Here is a 19,323-nt window from a genome sequence, read left to right on the forward strand (position 1 = left end):
CTTGTCGAGTAGTTGAGTTTGGATAGTTTGGATTTTGTTGTTGCATTAAAGTAGAAAACTTGGAACTTAATGGCTTTGAGATACTTCTTAGCCTTCTGGTCTCAAATTCTGCAGGTTTACCATGAGTCAAATATACTGGGCAAGATACTCATTTCTGCTTTGCTCAAAATCTACATGGGGCCTCTGATGTGCATATAAAACTCAGCATGAGTTTCCCTGTTCTCTTCAGTACAAAGGACAGCTCCGTGTGTGCAAGGCAGGATGCTGACTTTAAGAGAAAGTTAATACATTCTTGCTTTCATGGCACTCTTCGTGTACGCTAGTTACTGGGCTAGAGCTATAATATCAGTTGAAATGCTTGATCTAATAAATTGGTCTGCTGTTTCTGAGATGCTCTTGCAATCTACTTTGTCAACATTTCAGCACCAGTTAAATGACAATCCGTCTGAGATTACTACTGCTGCTGTTACCGTATCATAGATAACAATGGCCAGGGTAGTCCGGAGGGTGAAATTGTTGCTGGTGAAAAGCATTTCGTTCTACAGAAGCCACCTGTGCCTTCAGAGATGAGACTGGATCTAACAGCACCCCCAAGCTACAAATCTGACCCCTAAGCAGTCGTGCAATTCTGCCCAGAACAGACTGAATCTTGTCTCCCTGGGTAAACAAGCCATTCACCCAAAGTATCTGTTTGCTTGTTTGGAGTTAGTTTCTGTTTACTGATCCTCTCCCAGTCCAGTCCTGATCTCAGGTACTGGTTCATTGCATCAACTGCATCACCTGAATTGGCAAACAAGGATTTTGTTTCTCAGTTTTCTGTTCCACTGAGAAACTAATCAGTGGTTCCATGTAGATTTACTGTAACTGCAACTTTTATACCATAACCTATATGGTTGTATCAAATGCTAGTCATACTCTGAGTAGACGCACTGAAATTACTGAACAGGTTCTTTATTTCCCAGATTACATTGGAGCACATTCTGTAGCAAGGATAACTCCTCCCACTGGAACTTGATAGGTAGGGCCTTCAGAGCCATACATCCCATAATAGCTAGCCTGTACACTTGATACAGCATTGGCTTCATCTCCCTTCTTCCCACCCACTCCACAAACATGGGACACATCCTTAAAATAATTAGTCATTTCTTAGTGGCTCTTGTGAAATCACCTAAGGTAATGACACTTTTACCGTGTGTGTGTGGATGGTAGTAATCATGGTGAGATATTCAGTCTTGTGGACTAAACAGTGTAACAGACTTTGAAGATTGTCGTTGGAAGCGAAGAAGGCAATCCCCTGACATGGTCAGAGCAGCTGTTTGTTTATGGCAATCAATAAGCACACAAGTGTTTCACTTGTTTGTTAGTAGTACATTTTCCACTTGGCCATAGTGGCTGAGGAAACCCATCTTCGTGAATGCCTTGAAGCATCAGGGACAGAGCAAGTCAAGTGTTGATTATTCATAGCAATGGAAGAAATGGTAATCAAAGAGAATCAAGGCTTACCTTTGCTCTTCTTTGTCTTTCTGTGTTTCTGATTGATGTAGTGGAGCTTTCCATGTTGAAGATGGTGCTGTTAAATGCATAAATATATGGCACGCGCAGTGTGTACTGGCAATTAGTACTGCTGCAGAAGACAAGACCTAGTTTCCCATCTGCCATCTCTTGGCTAGATGGTTCTTCAGAGCATTGCCTGCTCTCTGTGTTTGACACCTAAATCTCTTAACTGATTTTGAGTTACTGATACAAGTGACAAGCTACCTGGAATGGGTTAGGTGTCCTACCTTTGCACAGATTTAAGGGATTATTTGACTCAAAGAGAGCATGCTGCTTGTCTGAAGGACTGAAGTTGGTTACTAATAAGGGAGATGCTACTTGTGTAATTTGGGCTCCTGCCAAACAGTAGGATGAAGTCAGAAAGGCTTTATGCCTTGGAGAGGGCTTCCTTGTTCATCATTATCTCCACAGGCAGCTGGGTTTTGTTTTTATTTTTAAATTATACAGAACCTAGAAAACTGTAGACACATTATTATTATTATTATTATTATTATTATTATTATTAATGCATTGTTGCTTGTCCTATTCTCATTAGTTAGAGTGAACAGTTCTTCTAATATTTATCCTTCTTTTTAATGAAAATGATTTCTGTACATATGCACATGTGCACACACACACAAAAAAAATATACCCCTCTGATTTTGGGGGGTGGGGAAACTTGTTCTGCATTCCAAACCATCTCTTACTGAAATCCATTGGAGTAGTCTTTTGTTCTTTCTCCTCCTGCTACATCCAGCCATGTGGAATAGATAGATAGATAGATGATAGATATAGGCAACCTGTCTTCAAGGCTATGCTTTGAACTATCATTTTTATTCCGTTTGCCCAGCTGGATGTCTGTCAATAGCAAGTTGAAAGGAAAAACTGATCTAATGGTGCATTTCTCAGCAGGGGACTCAATTGTGGTTTACTGAATCCCAGTGGCATCCTCAATTAATTTCAAATTTAGAGCCTTTAGCTGTAAAAGTAGTAACAAGTGGGTTTCCTTTCACTGATGGAAATGGTTTCAGTCCCATTTTGGAAACTGTTAGCAAACAGTATGTTTCACGTTGCTAGCATTACAAATGTAATGGTGATTTAGAAATGGTGCTGTTCTGCTCTCGCACACACTCCCCAAAACACACACACACACACACAGCAGAATGCCCTGCCGCTTGCTATCTTTAGAGTTGTCATAGCAAGGCATGAGTCTTCCTGTTACAAAAGGTATCCAGAGTTGACATCTTCAGGGCGTTCCCGGATAATGATAGTTTACATAGATGCTGTACATATGTGAAGCCAAGGTACCTCGCAATGGCCATAATCAAAACAGTAAAATCTTCAGTGAAATCAATCTGAAAAACTAAGTAGCCTACCATAAACCAATTAACAGAAAGTGGGAGTTATTGCACTGCATAATAGCAGGGGCTCAAACAGCCACCCAGAAAGCCTCATGACTAGGTGGCAAAACAAAATTTAGGGGGAGGCCATGCCATGATGTTGATGCCATGACATTATGCACTGTTCCTCTCGTTCACCAGCTGCAATTTAGTCAGCTTGGGAATCTGGAGCAGTACCCCCAATACTGATTGAAGGAGAGAATTAACCAGGTCCCAAGCCATTAGGGCAGGAGTGGGGAACGAGTGGGGAATCTTTTTTCAGTCCAGAGTATGCATTCTCTTCTGGGGCAACCTTTCAAGGGCCACATGCAAGCAGCAGACAAAGCCAGAGGCAAAAATGGGCAGAGCAACAAACGTAAACATCACCTTTGTATATAGACTAATTTCTACACACATTCGTACACCCTGCTCTTCCCTCCATCCAGGCGAGCAAAAGGCATTATTGGAGTTCAGGGATACATTCCATCCGGGCAAAAGCACTGAGGGTGAAAAACAGGACCAGTGAAAGGTGTGGCCTGGGAGCATCACCTGGGGAAAGTCTGAGGGGCAAATAAAGAGGCATTGGGGCCTCATTTGGCACCCAGGCCTAAGGCTTCCCACCCCTTTCTTAAGGCTGTAAAGGAAAGAACTAGAACTTGAATTGAGTCCAGAAATGCATGGCTAGTCATGAAGATAAGAGCATGTCAGGTTTTCTGGCATCTTAGAGTTAATGATGCAAGAGGCGTTCTGATCCTGGGAGTGTAGCCTTGCCCACTGTAATACGGGCACTTTTCCTTTGTCTAGAAAAGGGGAGGTTTGGTTTCACTTTCCCCTTCTCTGCATTCTTCTGCCTTATTGCTTTGTGTTACTGCTGAATGTTAGTTTGCTGCAAGCATGCAGCTCAAGTCTGGAGGACTTGTGTGTGTGTGCTACTAAATAAAGTCTAGTTTAGTTTAGTAGCACTGGCGTCTGTCAAGTTATTTCACGACGCCACGGAGAAGCAGACCTAAAAAGCCATCGTGACGCTGTGCTTAACTCTGCAACTGGAGAACGCTAAGGGCGAAGCAGAAGTGTGCCTGGGCGCCATTGATGTCGGAGACGATCGTAAAGGTGATTGATTGCAGTGCCGGCCAGCAGCACTACTTGGGTCAAAGTTTTTATGACCCAATATCAACACTATCCAAAACAGGTTATGGCTTAATGGCTTAATTGCTTTATTGCCAAGAAGCTACGCTTTGATGGCGAGGCGTCCTGAGGAGATTGATTGCCAGGACGGGAGGTCTGCATGTCTGCGGGGCCGGCAGCCGATAGCCCAGCTGGAGGACTGTTTTGTGCCAGCTTTTGAGGCACAAAGCAAGGGAAACCTCGCTGGTGAAGAGAAGCCGTTTTCCGGAGCTGGGAGCTGAGAGGCGAGTGCTGAGTTTGCAGCCACGTGAGTTACCTCAAGCCCCAGGGGGGAGATGGCGCAGTCCCATGAGAGTTTCGTGCCACCTTTTCCAAGGTTGGATGGGAGAACTGGCAAGATTGGGCCAAGAAAATGGAGATTTTTCTGATTGCTAAAGATCTTTGGACTTGTACTCAGAGCCCACCAGTTCAAGCCCCTGCTGCTGAAGCTGCTGCAGCACTTAAGAAAGACCAGAGGGCTACTGCTCACATAGTCATGGGCATAGAGGAAGAGCTGATGGTGCACATAGACGCTGCCACTAATGCCCACAAATTTGGGAGTGTCTTAAGCGTGTGTTTCAAAGAACGTCAGCTGGTGCCAAACTTCATACAACTAGACAGCTGTTTGAGTTACGTTTGCAAGAAGGAGGCTGTGTGCGTCAACATGTGGCCAAAATGCTGGCACTCTTCAACAAGTTGAGACAGCTGAATGTTCCTTTTTCAGAGGAACAAAAGGTCTATATCCTTCTGAGCTCACTAGACCCCAGTTATGAGACTCTTTCCCTAACGCTGGAGTCCATGCCTGCAAGCCAGTTGAATCTGGACTATGTTACTGGGAGGCTGCAGGACGAACAGGACCGGAGGCAGAGAGAGAAAGGGAAAGCTGTTAAGGGGGGTTGCTTTTTGCCTAAGCCCAGGAGTGGAGAAAACGCTGAGAGCTCTGTTAAAGCTTTTGCAGCTAAGCGCTGTTATCTGTGCCATTCTGATAACCATCTTCAGGCAGGACTGCGATCAGGCTGACTTCAAAGATGGTTTCCATGGCAACCGGGAGATGAAAGGAAGACCACGTCGTGGGAGAAGAGGACCTTCCAGAGCAAGCAGAGGAGGGGCTGGAGCCCACTGCAAAGCAGCTGCATATGCCTTGGTTGGAAAGACAGTTGCTACCCCCAAGCTGCGTTGGTTAATAGACAGTGGTGCGGGGAGACATCTAGCGCCACCTAGCAGCCAGTTGCGGAACTGCAGGCCGATCCAAGATGCAACTGCAGTCACTCTGGCTGATTCAACCACAAGACCTGTTACAAAAACTGGTGTTATGTTCATGCCTTGTCTTAATGATGATATTGATGTGTATGTTTTAGATGGTATGAAATTTGGTTTACTTTCTGTTTCAGCTTTAGACAATGCAGGTTATCTGGTCAGTTTTGGGAACCAGGTATGCACCATCTCCAAAGATGGGAAACAATTGGTCCAGGTGAAAGGCCATGATGGGGTGTATATGCTGGAAACTGACAACAGCGCCACAGAGAGGGCGCAGGGTGCTGAAACAAGTAATGGCATCTCTGAGGAGACTCAAGCTCAGTATGCCAACTTACCCACGCATGATCAGTGTTTGCATTTATGGCATCGCAGATTCTCGCACGTGAATTGGAAATACGTGCGCAAGCAGGTAGAGTGCACTGATGGTTGTAAAATGAAGGAGTGCTCCATGTTTCTAGACTGTAGAGCTTGTAAAAGAGCCAAGTGCATTCTTGCAGCTACCATCATCTGATAGGGTGACCAAGCAAGCTTTCGAGCTTGTGCATGCGGATCTCTGTGGTCCGATGGGGGTGCCACGCATGGGTAATTCTCGTTATGTTCTTTGTCTCACTGATGATTTTAGTCGAGCAGGTTGGATTTCACGCTCAAAGACAAGGGGCAAACAGCGAAGGAGATTATAGAATGGGTGAAAGCAGTAGAGGTGGAGTTTGGAACCCGCGTGAAAGCGTTTCAGACAGACCGAGGCACAGAATTTACTGCATCTAAGCTGCAGGATTTCTTTCGTGCCAAAGGTATCAAGCATAGAAAAACTGCTCCTTATTCTCCTCAAGAGAATGGTGTTTCTGAGAGGCGGAATAGAACAATGCAGGAGGCAGTAGATGCTCTCTTGTTTGACTCAGGCTTGCCAAGATGCTATGGGCTGAAGCCTGGAGAACTGTCTGCCACACTCTTAACAGGACATACAGTTCCGTGATAGGGACCACGCCCTACTTTCTACTTTATGGAAAGAAGCCCAAGGTCCACTATTTTCGGACTTTCGGGGCAGAAGCTTGGGTTCTTATCCCCAAACATTTACGTAGAAAGGACAGTCCAAGATCGCAAAAGTTGATTTTCTGTGGCTACGAGACAGGTTCGAAAGCCTGGAGATTTGCTTTCCCAGATGGCGATCGTTCACGAGTCATAATCAGCAGGAGCGCTGAGTTTTGTGAGCAGCAAGGCTGGAAAAGGATTCACGGAAATCCTGAGGTGCTCACAGATCCGTTCAGCGATCTTGACTATGAAGATCAGCCAGTTACATCAGCTAGTCGTGCAGAAGGTGGTCAACCTGCTGGTGTTTCGGGCCGCATTCCCGAACACGACCAGGGTGCAGTGTCAGAGGGGGCAATCCCAAAGAGACAGGTGAAGACAGAACCAAGGAGTGCACCCACATCTCCAGAAGTAGCTAGGAGAAGCAAGCGAGGTAGGTCTCCAAGGTCTCCAACAGGGAAGCCCAGTCCAGGGGGACATAGCAAGCGCAGTAGGTCGCTTGGTGGTTCACCAGACGCCAGGGACTCCCAGGCTGAGTCTAGCACGTCTGGGTCAGGGGGCGAGTCACCGGTGGTGCCACGGCGTTCCAAGCGCACTACAAAGGGGAAACCTCCTGACAAGTTCCAAGCCACTAATGTTTGGGCCGGTTTTGCTCACTGCGAACCGGAAAGTTTCGCTGAGGTGCAGAGATTACCTCAGGCAGAATCCAGCAAGTGGCAACAAGCAATGGAGAAAGAACTTAGTGCCATGAAATCTCTGGAGTTTTCACGCTGACAACTTTGCCAGCTGGACAGCAAGCTGTGAGCTGTCGCTGGGTCTATAGATTGAAACCCACTGCAAGTGGAGAGCCACAATATAAGGCTAGATTGGTGGCAAGAGGTTTCAGCCAGAGGCCAGGAGTGCATTACTCACAAGTCTATGCACCCACGTCCCGTAGTGAAACAATGAGATTGCTTCTTGCTGTAGCAGCGCAGAGAGGCGCAGAAGCTGCTCATTTTGACATTGATGTCGCCTACTTAAATGCACCGCTGCAGGAGGAAATCTATATGCTACCTCCTCCGGGTTTTGAGGGCGACAGGCCAGGTCTCGTATGGAGGCTACACCGCTCCATTTATGGTCTCAAACAGTCCGCGAGAAACTGGAATCAGTGTCTCGACCAAGCGCTGGAGAAGCTAGGCTTCAGGAAAAGCCATGCGGACAACTGTTTGTACATAAAAGGGAAAGGTCAGCAACAAGAATTGGCCCTGATCTTTGTCGACGACATTGTGCTAGTGGCCAACACAAACAAACAGGTGCAGGAGTTTGCAAGTAAGCTGAGGCAGCACTTCAAACTCAAGGAGTTGGGTCCTGTGAACATGTATCTAGGGGTTCAGATTCACAGAGACCAAGATGGCAGTTTTGTGTTGAACCAGAGCGCAAAGATTGATCAGTTGCTCAGGAAATTCAATATGGCAGACTGCAAAGGTGCCAAGGACACCAATGGAGACAAGTTTTGTAACTGATAACCAGTCTGTTGAAAAAAGAGAGTTTGAGAACCAAGAGGTATATCAATCTGCTCTGGGAAGCCTGCTCTATCTCTCTCAGTGGAGCAGGCCCGATATTGCATTTGCAGTTAATCTGCTGAGCCAAGAGGCAGCAAAGCCCAGTGTGATGGCATGGAATGGGGTCAAAAGAGTTCTTAGATATTTGCAAGAGACCAAAGAGTTTAGCCTCACACTGACCAGCCCAAGGCTGATGAACAGCTTCAATGTTGGGTGGATGCTGATTGGGCTTGCGGCTCAGACAGAAAGTCAATTTCTGGAATAGTGGTAAAATTTGGAGGTTCTGTAATTGGCTGGAGGTCCAAAAAGCAGAGTTTAATTGCTCTATCGTCAACTGAGGCAGAGTTCAGTGCTCTTTCAGAAATGTGTCGAGAGCTTGAATTCTACAGGTGCCTAGTGCAAGAAGTGTGTGAGAAGTGTACCTACCCATCACATATGGGAGGATAACCAGCCATGCCTGAAGCTGGCTGAATCGGCCAATTCAACGCTCGAACCAAACACCTGGATATTCGGTTCAAAAATTGTTGCATGAGGAGCGTTAGGACAAATGTGGTCAAGTTGAAATATTGTCCTAGCGAAATGAATCTTTGCCGATGGATTCACCAAAGCCCTTGAGTTTCCAGAAACACGAAGTTTTCTGTGATGGGTTTAAATGTTGAATGAAATGTATATATGCCTACCCAGGATTGCGAACGAGAGGGGGTGTCAGGTTTCTGGGCATCTTAGAGTTAATGATGCAAGAGGCGTTCTGATCCTGGGAGTGTAGCCTTGCCCACTGTAATACGGGCACTTTTCCTTTGTCTAGAAAAGGGGAGGTTTGGTTTCACTTTCCCCCTTCTCTGCATTCTTCTGCCTTATTGCTTTGTGTTACTGCTGAATGTTAGTTTGCTGCAAGCATGCAGCTCAAGTCTGGAGGACTTGTGTGTGTGTGCTACTAAATAAAGTCTAGTTTAGTTTAGTAGCACTGGCGTCTGTCAAGTTATTTCACGACGCCACGGAGAAGCAGACCTAAAAGCCATCGTGACGCTGTGCTTAACTCTGCAACTGGAGAACGCTAAGGGCGAAGCAGAAGTGTGCCTGGGCGCCATTGATGTCGGAGACGATCGTAAAGGTGATTGATTGCAGTGCCGGCCAGCAGCACTACTTGGGTCAAAGTTTTTATGACCCAATATCAACACTATCCAAAACAGAGCACCAGGATAAAATCTGTGAAAATCTGGCAGCTGCATTTTGGACTGATTTAAAGCTTCTGGATGTTTTCAACTGCAGCTCCATGTAGAGTACATTACAGTAGACTAGTGTAGACTTTAGCTTTCATACACTGTCTGCGAAACTTCCTAGATAACTTCCGATATAGCAGAAAAATCCGAAGCTCAGGTAAGACCTGCCTTCAGAGCAAATTCCTGCCCTCTTGCAATCAGCCATGCTCTGTTTTTGACAGTTTATGTGGTCCCTGTCCCTCTTTACTGAACAAATACAGGCAGCAACAGGATAATCGTATTTGGGCTAATATCTTACCAATCAAAGTTAAGCTAACGGAGGTACTTTTTCTTTCTTTTTTAATCTCATTGTTTTCAATTACTGCTTTCGACACAATACCACCAAGCTGAACTCAGCTTAAATCCGGACCCTATTTAATCCTTCTGCCAGTTAAAACCTGATGTGCACATGCCTTTTAGAAACTGTGGAAGCAAAATTCAAACATCTTAAGGAGCCAATAATTCTACTGTCACACTGTTCAGTGTGCGAAGTGTGTTTGTTTTGTTTAAAAAGGAAATGACTTTTAATTCCCATGGGGAATTTGATTATTTGCAGATAAACCGCTTTAGCAAAGTGGAAGATCGGGCAATTTTTCTCACTGACAGACACCTTTATAAGATGGATCCAACAAAGCACTACAAAAGTGATGAAAACCATCCCACTGTACAATGTAAGTATTGGAACCGGAGCTAGGACTCCACAGTATGAAATTGCTAATGATCCACTTTCTCTGTTGTAAAATTGATAAGAACTCTGGTCAAAATTCTGTGAAGTGCATAGAGTTACTTTATCTGTATATCACCCACAAGTGTGTGTGTGGTGTGGTGTGTGTGTATGTGTATATATATATATATATATATATGTATATGTGTGTGTGTGTGTGTGTGTGTGTGTATATATATATAAACTTGCAACCCACTCTTTGTCAAAAAAAACCCGAGATGGGTTACATCAATAGTGGGAGTGCAGTTCATAATTAGCATATTGTTGCTGGGAAGATTCAGTTGGTGGTGGAACTACCAAGAGGAGATGCCCAGCAGATCTCAAGTCGCAGACAGAATGGTATAAGTGCCAGCTCTTAAGGTAACAGGACTCTAAGCCATTCAGGCTTTATAGGTGAGTACCAAAACCAGGACTCAGGCTCAGTAGCAAATAGGCAGTCAGTGTAGATCTTTAAGCACCAATGTTTATGGTCTTTCAGGACCATCAGAATACTGACAACTGTATTTTGCAGCAGTCTGCAATCTCTAAACCATGAGTAGGCAAACTAGGGGCCGGATCTGGCCCAATCGCCTTCTAAATCCAGCTCATGGACAGTCCGGGAATCAGCATGCTTTTACATGAGTAGAATGTGTCCTTTTATTTAAAATGCATCTCTGGATTATTTGTGGGGCATAGGAATTCATTCATTTCCCCCCCCAAAAAAAATGTTGTCTGGCCCCCCACAAGATCTGAGGGACAGTGGACCAGCCCCCTGCTGAAAAAGTTTGCTGACCCCTGCCAGGTCTAAGCCATATTCAAGGACAGCTCCGTGTAGAATGTTTCTGGAACCTGGATCACTGTGACCGGGCTATCCCTGTCCAGGAGTGGCAGTAATCAGATCTGAAAATAGGCATTCCATGTCACCAAAGTCATTTGGGCTCCTGGTGACAAAGAATCAAGGAGCACCTACCAACTACAAACCTGGCCCTTCAGAGGGAACGCAGCCCCATCCAAAGCAGGCTGCCTCCCTAATTCCCAGACCCATAAACCACCAATCTGCAGTACTTCTAGAATGTCAGGATTGAGCTTCGGTTTACTGGCTCTCGTTGCCTCCAGTACTGGTCAATAACCTGCATGATGCTCTTGTCAATAAACCTGCATGATGGCAGGAGAATGTGTGTGTGTGGGGGGGGCTGTTGTTCTTCTTCCTTCCCTAAAGGCTTAGAGGCACAGAGGAGGTTTGGAATCTTGTTCTGTAGCACGGATAGTAAATCTCTACAGCCAGCCGAAGAGCCAAACTAGATGGCATGGAAAATCCATGAGCAAAATTTCCTGCTGTCTTTAAAAAAAAAATTACTTGGAAAGCCCCGTGTGGCTTCTTTGAAGAACAAGGAAGTACAACTAGGTTGTTCTGAACTCTTTTCTTCCTGAACAAGCAGCTGTTAGCTGTGTTTCCACACACTGAGCTATCTGTGTGTTCTTCCCCTACCCTCAGCCCCACCCTGTGAACTAATTATTTCTAGAGGAGTGGTAAAATTTACCATATATCGGGGTAAATGAAACATACACATCGCTGCTTTCGCAATCTTCAAACCTTGTGGGGGGCCGGACTCTATTTAAAAAATAAAAAATAAAAATGAATGAATTCCTATGCCCCACAAATAACCCAGAGATGCATTTTAAATAAAAAACATTCTACTCATGTAAAACACGCTGATTCCTGGACCGTCCACGGGCCGGATTTAGAAGGCGATTGGGCCGGATCTGGCCCCCGGGCCTTAGTTTGCCTACCCATGGGTTACAAATTTGGACTATGTGAGAATAAGCAAGATGTAGTGCATTAGAAAAAGTGGCCAGGAAGATCTTGCTGTGCTTCCTTTGCAGCAGTCTGTCTGCCAGTCTTTCAGCATGAGTTAAACTTATTCAGGCCTTGTGGGCACAAACCCCCAGCTGAGTATCACACTTTTGAAAGAAATTATTTAAGGGACAAGTTGACCCACAAGAGACAAATACAGTTGCGAGTCAGTGGCCAACGGGAAGGGAGAGCTGTGATCAAGATCTTACCCCCTTTCAAAAATACTGACATAGCAGCCCATGAATTGCAAGCCAGCTCAGCTTGCCTTGCTTTCAGGGATCTGTTTTAACAAGGTAGGGAAAAAAAATTAATGTAGCAAGGAATTTCAGTTAGCTCATTAAAAAAAAACCAAATTTGGGTATGCGAGGACCAAGGAAGTGGGAAATAATGTGGTACGGAGTGGACAAAGGGCAAAAATTAAAAACTCTATGGTGCTGAAATGTTGGAGTTTTATTTTACCATCCCTGCTTGCAAAGAAGCAAAAGGAATTGCCTAGTAATAAGTAGGCCTGCAAGAAGATCAAACCTATCCATTCTTAAACAAATCAGCCCTGAGTGCTCACTAGAAAGACAGATCCTGAAGTTGAGGCTCCAGTACTTTGGCCACCTCATGAGAAGAGAAGACTCCCTAGAAAAGACCCCGATGTTGGGAAAGATGGAGGGCACAAGGAGAAGGGGACGACAGAGGATGAGATGGTTGGACAGTGTTCTTGAAGTGACTAGCATGAGTCTGACCAAACTGCGAGAGGCAGTGAAGGATAGGCGTGCCTGGCGTGCTCTGGTCCATGGGGTCATAAAAAGTCGGACACGACTGAATGACTGAACAACAACATGCATATTGCCAATGGCCTTCCTGAGGGAACTACTCTTTTCATTGTCTAGTACTTCTAAGGACATCTGAAATAAATATAAATGAGATAAATTAGCTCTTGTTTTGTTCCTGAAAATGTTTCCTGAGCTGCTATGTCTGTGGGGGTGGATTTGAAAGGAAATAAGTTTTCAAAGAGCCACGCTGATCCAATGTGCCTATGGATCTGTGTAAGCCAGTTTTCTGCATGATGGAGTTTCTCAAATGCTGAAGAGCATGGCCAAATTTTCGTTCATGTACACTTCCATCAATATTTATGTGTTTGTTTACTATCCCATCCTTCATCAATCCACAATCCTAGGGTGGGTTACATCATAAAATATATACAATGGTGATAATACCTTGGGGGACTGGTATGTGAAGTCTTTCCAGCCTGCCGAAATTAACCTTATTTTCCTCATCAGTATTTTTGACAACTTTTTGTTGCCCATGTTATCAAACTCGTTGTGTTTAGGAGCTGCCCGTTGCCAGTGTATTTTAAAAAACACGTATGGCCTCTTACCTAATTAATATCTTTGTATGTAGTGAAAGTGGGGGAGCCTCGAAATCTGCATAATTGTGTGGGGATGGGTTTTTCCCCTTGCGCTTCATAGAAAAGCTACCATTATTTGGACTGATGGAGATGCTTTCACCAAGAACATGGACCATTTATATTTGAGCCCTGGTGTTTGTTTCTCTGCCTCACCTGAAAAGATGTGTTTCATTTACATCTGTAAGATGGATTGGCCCTGTAAAGGTGTACAGGAGCTAGCCTCCCCAAAGTGCATCTGCATGCCAGCAGCACTCACAATCACTGTTGCAACGCTGCCCTGTCAACATAGCCAACATCCCTTGGGAAGGCGTTGCCATGGAGATCTCAGGCGGTCAGCTGATGCCTGGTCCTGCCTAAGCTTGTTTTCCCAGCTCAAGAAGCCATTCTGTCACTCCTAACCTTTTTTTTTTTTTTTAAAGCAATTCCAAATGGGGAGTAATATCCCTCTGTGCGCCTTTGACTTGTGGCAGTAAAAATCCCGGTGACATGAAACCTCTGGTGCCTGGTGTTGCCAGCCAAGTTGGCATATGCCAGGAACTGAAGGATAGCAATAAATAAATGCATTAAGATGGGAAATAATAATACATTCTGGAAAATGGGGGAAATGAAGGTAATTTTCTCTTATTTCACACATGCCCTCTTACTATCACTTTGCACGCTTGTTTTGTTAAATTGAATCAGGATGCGTTCCTGCTTCCAATTTTGGCATTTTGAGAATGTAGATTCAGTGGATTCGTGCAGAGTTTGTTACCTCACAAAGCAGTGGTACAGTTGCTTCACCATGCACCGCATTACAGAGCAAATCACAATTACCCACACCAAGAGGCCAAAAACAGATTTAAATCAATTATTTAAACTAATCTATGCGGGTGGCGCTATGGGTTAAACCACAGAGCCTAGGGCTTGCTGATCAGAAGGTCGGCAGTTCAAATCCCCGCAACGGGGTGAGCTCCCATTGCTCGGTCCCTGCTCCTGCCAACCTAGCAGTTTGAAAGCACATCAAAGTGCAAGTAGATAAATAGGGACCGCTCTGGCGGGAAAGTAAACGGCATTTCCATGCGCTGCTCTGGTTCGCCAGAAGCAGCTTAGTCATGCTGGCCACATGACCCGGAAGCTGTACACCAGCTCCCTTGGCCAGTAACGCGAGATGAGCACTGCAACCCCAGAGTCAGACACAACTGGACCTAATGGTCAGGGGTCCCTTTACTTTTACCTTTTACCCTGCTGAAGAGGCCCTCTGTAGCAGATTATTGGAGCTAAATGTGGGTTGATAGTCTGCTGCATACCAACCATTCACTTCTTTATGTTAGAGGTTCTAAAACTACCGGTAAGTGGCAAATGTTGTACTATCCAGAAGTCATAGTGGTACAACTGACCATTGACTTATTGGAGGGCACCAAATTAGCTTTCCCCATTCTAAAGGTGTGTAGTCTTAATTTTTTAATTGAAACCTAGAGAACAATAACTTTGTCCCAACTGTTTGCTAGGGGACACCACAGTTGGCACTGGGCATTGGAATTGGCCTGGATGGAGAGGGGAAGGAAGATCAGAAGTGGGTATTGAGTTAGAATTCTCTCCTGCCTGACCCCAGTTCATAACTCCGCATATTTGTTGGAAGAGGGTACAGACGGAACACAGAATTCTTGTGTTTAAATGCGGGGTCTCTTGATCCCTTGCAAGAGAATGCCTGGTCACAGAGCATTCAGCCTTCCACCTTCTTTCAGTCTCATCCCCTTGATTAAAATCCTAGAAATACAACTGAACACACGTAGACCCTGCTTTTGGAGGCTTTCATAACAACAATTTCTAGAAGTATGCACTGCTGCTTAGGGAATTCCTCTTTACATGAGCTTTCTGGTGCACTGAAAATTTCTTGAAGTCTTAACCTCTCTCTCCAGCAAGGGGGAAATGGCAGAGAGGTGTTGAAAGGTGTCAGAAATGAGACAGTCTCTTTTTTCATGCTGAAACAAAGAACAGTCCTTGAAGGTTGAGTTTTTTCTTAAGTTCCTTGAAGAAACTAGCAGTCAGTCTGATCCAATTATAGCCATTCTAAATAGCTAGGAATTCTCATCTGAGTACACTTTTGTCAATGCTTGACATTTCACTACAAAAATAAATAGCAATTACTGGGTTTTGCCTGAAGAATTATGCTCTCTTCTGAGACGTTTGAGTGATCAAAGCTGTATCAGCTTTTAAAATTTAAAGCTTATATTCTCTAATACACTATATTTTGTGTGTGTGTGTGTGTGTGTGTGTGTGTGTGTGTGTGTGTGTAAATAAAAATTCTGGGGCAAAGCTGTTTCAAGCCTTTGCTTAATTTAATCATTGATTATTAGACAAAAGCTTGTGTGTGCCAAACACAATCCAGAATATAGAAATGTATTAGCTTTTTCTACGGATCTGACTAGCAGAAATGCACTGTAAGCAGAATCAAAGCCTCATCACCAATACTTGGTCAATCAGCAACCTCTTTGTTATTATCAAGAGAGCCATTGTATGGCAGCATGCGCAAATATTTCAATCTCTGTTCTGTCTCACCTGATTTATTGCTATATTTGCACAAACCTTTTAACTTGTTAGTATTTTTTTATAAAACACATATGCCTCTTTTAAAAAATGAATAGCAAAGGGAGGAGGATTAATTTGCATTTGCTGAACCAAGACACGCACTGAAATGTAGTTGTCCTATGGAGTTGATACTTAAATAGATTTTGCAATGCGGTTCTCCAATCAAAAGAGCATAGAAAATGTCTGCATTAGTAAAAAATTTTACAGAAATGTAAGATTTCAGGGGGGAAATGCTTCAAAAATGGATACATCAGAAGAATATCTGCACACAATTTTCATGTATATGAATTTTCATGTGCCAATGCAGAAACAGGATGGACTGAACTTAAGAAAATGAGAAATGAAGAGAAACCAAAATGGGCATATTTCACCCATCCCTACCCCAAGGCTGTACAGCTGCAGTATATAGTCTGGGATGTGTGTACTCTTCTGCTACAAAAAAAAGGTCTCCATACTGTGTTCAGAATATGTTGTGCCTTGCAAATACCGGTTCATTTTCATATATTGTTATCAGTTGTCAATTTCTGTGTTCTGTGTAACGAACACATTTTGTGGGAAATGTGTGAGTAGGTTTGGAGATGAACTAAAAATTCATAACAACATAGGAGTCTTGGTAGCCCGATCTGATCCAGCAGTCTGGTCAGCCTGATGCCCATGGGAAGCTACAGATGAGCATGGGTACAGTGGCACTCTGATCATAATCCCAAGTGCCTAGTGTTCAGAGACATGCTGCTCTGATGCAGGAGATGAAATATGGTCATCATGACAAGTAGCCATTGATAGCTTTTCCAGGGGACGAGATAATTTCATGGAGGGATAAGGCTATCTAAACTGGTAGCAAATTCCAGAGTTTAACTAAGTGTGAAGAAACACTTCCTATCGTCTGCTCTGAATCTCTTGCTGTTCAGCTTCATTGAATGACTCCAGAGTCTCCTATTTGGTGTGTGTCTGTGTGAGAGATACTACCTATCCACTTTCTCCACACCATGCAAATACATCATCATCCCCTCTCCCCACATTCATCTAAAAAGCTCCAAATGTTATAAACGTTCCTCAAAGGGGAGTTGCTCTTGCACCTTGGTGAGTTTGGTTGCCCTTTTCTGCACCACAGGCAGAAAGTGGGATTCCAGATACTTTTTATAAACGGCTCAGGGCCGCAATACCTCAAGGACCGCCTCTTTCCATATGAACCTAACCGAACCCTGAGATCATCTTCTGATGCCCTTCTTTGTGTGCCTTCTTCTCGAGAGGTCTGGAGGGAGGCAACACGAGAGCGGGGCCTTCTCTGCAGTGGTTCCCTGTCTATGGAATGCTCTCCCCAGGGAAGTTCGCCTGGCGCCTTCATTATACACCTTTAGGCGCCAGGCAAAAACGTTCCTTTATAACCAGGCCTTTGGTTGATTTGATTGACATCCGATGCCCTTTTAAAATGTGGAGGGTATGGGGGGTATTGGGTTGTTGTCTTTATTTTGATTCTATATTTTATGGTTTTGTGTTCTGGTTTTGTTCTGTGAGCCACCCTGCAACCTCCGGGTATAGGGCGGTATATAAATTCAATTTGTAGTAATAATTCTAATCCGTGCTTTTTTTCTGGGGGGGATGCAGGGGTACGCATACCCCTAAACATTTTGTGAATCTATAAGTTTGGTCTCATTGAGGGGTAGTATTTCAATATGAGTAGGAAAATGAGAGTACCCTTTAAAAAAAATTAGGGAAAAAAACCCTGATTCTAATAATTATAAATATATCATGCAGTGGAACTGAAACAAAGCTTCCTAATATATTTCTAGTAGGCTTAGCATGCTTTGTAAGTACTTGAGGTACTAGTGTTAAATTTAATGTATGGCTTGCTTTTAAGGTTCTGTTTAATTGTTCTACTGTCTGTAGGCACTTCTATATTATACAAAGTCATATTTGGAATACTAATGTCAAAACACATAGTGTGCTGCTACTAGTAAATGTAGGGATGCGGGTGACGCTGTGGGTTAAACCACAGAGCCTAGGGCTTGCTGATCACAAGGTCGGCAGTTCGAATCCCCACAACGGGGTGAGCTCCTGTTGCTCGGTCCCTGCTCCTGCCAACCTAGCAGTTCGAAAGCACGTCAGAGTGCAAGTAGATGAATAGGTACCGCTCTGGCAGGAAGGTAAACAGTATTTCCATGCGCTGCTCTGGTTCGCCAGAGCGTCTTAGTCATGCTGTCCACATGACCCAGAAGCTGTATGCCGGCTCCCTCGGCCAGTAACGCAAGATGAGCACCGCAACCCCAGAGTCGGACACGACTGGACCTAATGGTCAGGGGTCCTTTTACTAGTAAATGTACCTGAGTCCCTGTGTTATTTCTGCTTTGAGGTTACTTGAGAGGCGAAAGCCAGGCACTTGCCCTGTTAAAGTCTGGTTAATCAGACATGGCTGTCATTCCAGAAACGGGTGGTAGGGGGAAAGTGTCTGTATTTGTAATCTAATTTTCTATTACTACTGCAAAGTATCCAGGAAGGTTAGCCTTAACATTTCCCCTCTTTCTTTGCTCAGCTGACGGGATTGAGTGTCTCCAATGGAAAAGACCAGCTTGCAGTTTTCCACACAAAAGACAACAAGGACCTAATAGTGTGCCTGCTCAGCATGCATCCAGTCAATGAGAGCAAGATTGGAGAGTTGATTGGAGTCCTGGCAAATCACTTCAAAAGGTGAGTTTGAGTACACATCCCCAAATCTTGCTTTGGGATAGCTTTTGACTCCATTTCTATAAACATCTGGATATCTCTCTAGAGTTTGACTCCTCAGGGCTTGCACAAACCTGTATTTTGACCACGTAAGTAGCTCTTTTTGGCTACCCAACAGATGTGTCAACTGTAAGCCAAACTCTAGGTGTTGTGACACTATGCATCCGTGTCTGAAGTGTTTTTCCCATATGTGCTTTAGGTTTGACTTGTAGGACCAGAATGACTGCTGATAGTCGTCCCATGTCTGGAAAGAAGCAGTATTTGGTCTCAGCTCATCTGTCCCCTTTAATTCCCAACAGCCTATTCCATTGTGCCTTCTATTTTCCACTTGCACCCACTAATTATGTGTATAATTTGAAAAGCACTAAACTTTTGTCTCAAAGTTCTTTCACACCCAGAATCATTTTGACTTGAGTAACAATAGCTGCTACTTCAGCGGCTCTCCCATTTATTACTCATCTTAGCTTTCCCTTAATCAGGCATGGCCAAACTTGTCCCTCCAGCTGTTTTGGGACTACAACTCTCATCATCCCTAGCTAACAGGACCAGTGGTCAGGGATGACGGGAATTGTAGTCCCAAAACAGCTGGGGGGGCCAAGTTTGGCCATGCCTGCCTTAAGTGAATTCCCTTAAGCGATTGAAGCTTGAAATATGACCAGTTTTGGTCAGTACAAGTTGGTGTCTACATTGTTAATAGAGTTCAATATAATACGTTGTTATGGATGGAAATCCAAAATGGTCATTCTTGTTGCAAAGTGGGGTTTTGCCTCCTACATCTTAGACATGGTTTCATAGTAATCTAAAAGGTAAAGGGACCCCTGACCATTAGGTCCAGTCATGGACGACTCTGGGGTTGCGGCGCTCATCTCACTTTATTGGCCGAGGGAGCTGGTGTACAGCTTCTGGGTCATGTGGCCA

General features: G+C 44.4%; 1 protein-coding gene across 1 annotated transcript in view; it reads left to right on the forward strand.

Annotated features, from left to right (window-relative positions):
- The window catches only part of MYO1D (myosin ID), a 157,577-nt gene that overhangs the window by 88,808 nt on the left and 49,446 nt on the right, over positions 1–19,323 (forward strand). Inside the window, 3 exon segments of the mRNA XM_033170700.1 lie at positions 9,716–9,799; positions 9,801–9,830; positions 18,215–18,369. Coding sequence (XP_033026591.1) covers positions 9,716–9,799; positions 9,801–9,830; positions 18,215–18,369 — 269 coding nt within the window.

This window comes from Lacerta agilis, chromosome 14 (assembly GCF_009819535.1).
Source record: "Lacerta agilis isolate rLacAgi1 chromosome 14, rLacAgi1.pri, whole genome shotgun sequence".
In the NCBI taxonomy this organism is placed as follows: Eukaryota; Metazoa; Chordata; class Lepidosauria; order Squamata; family Lacertidae; genus Lacerta; species Lacerta agilis.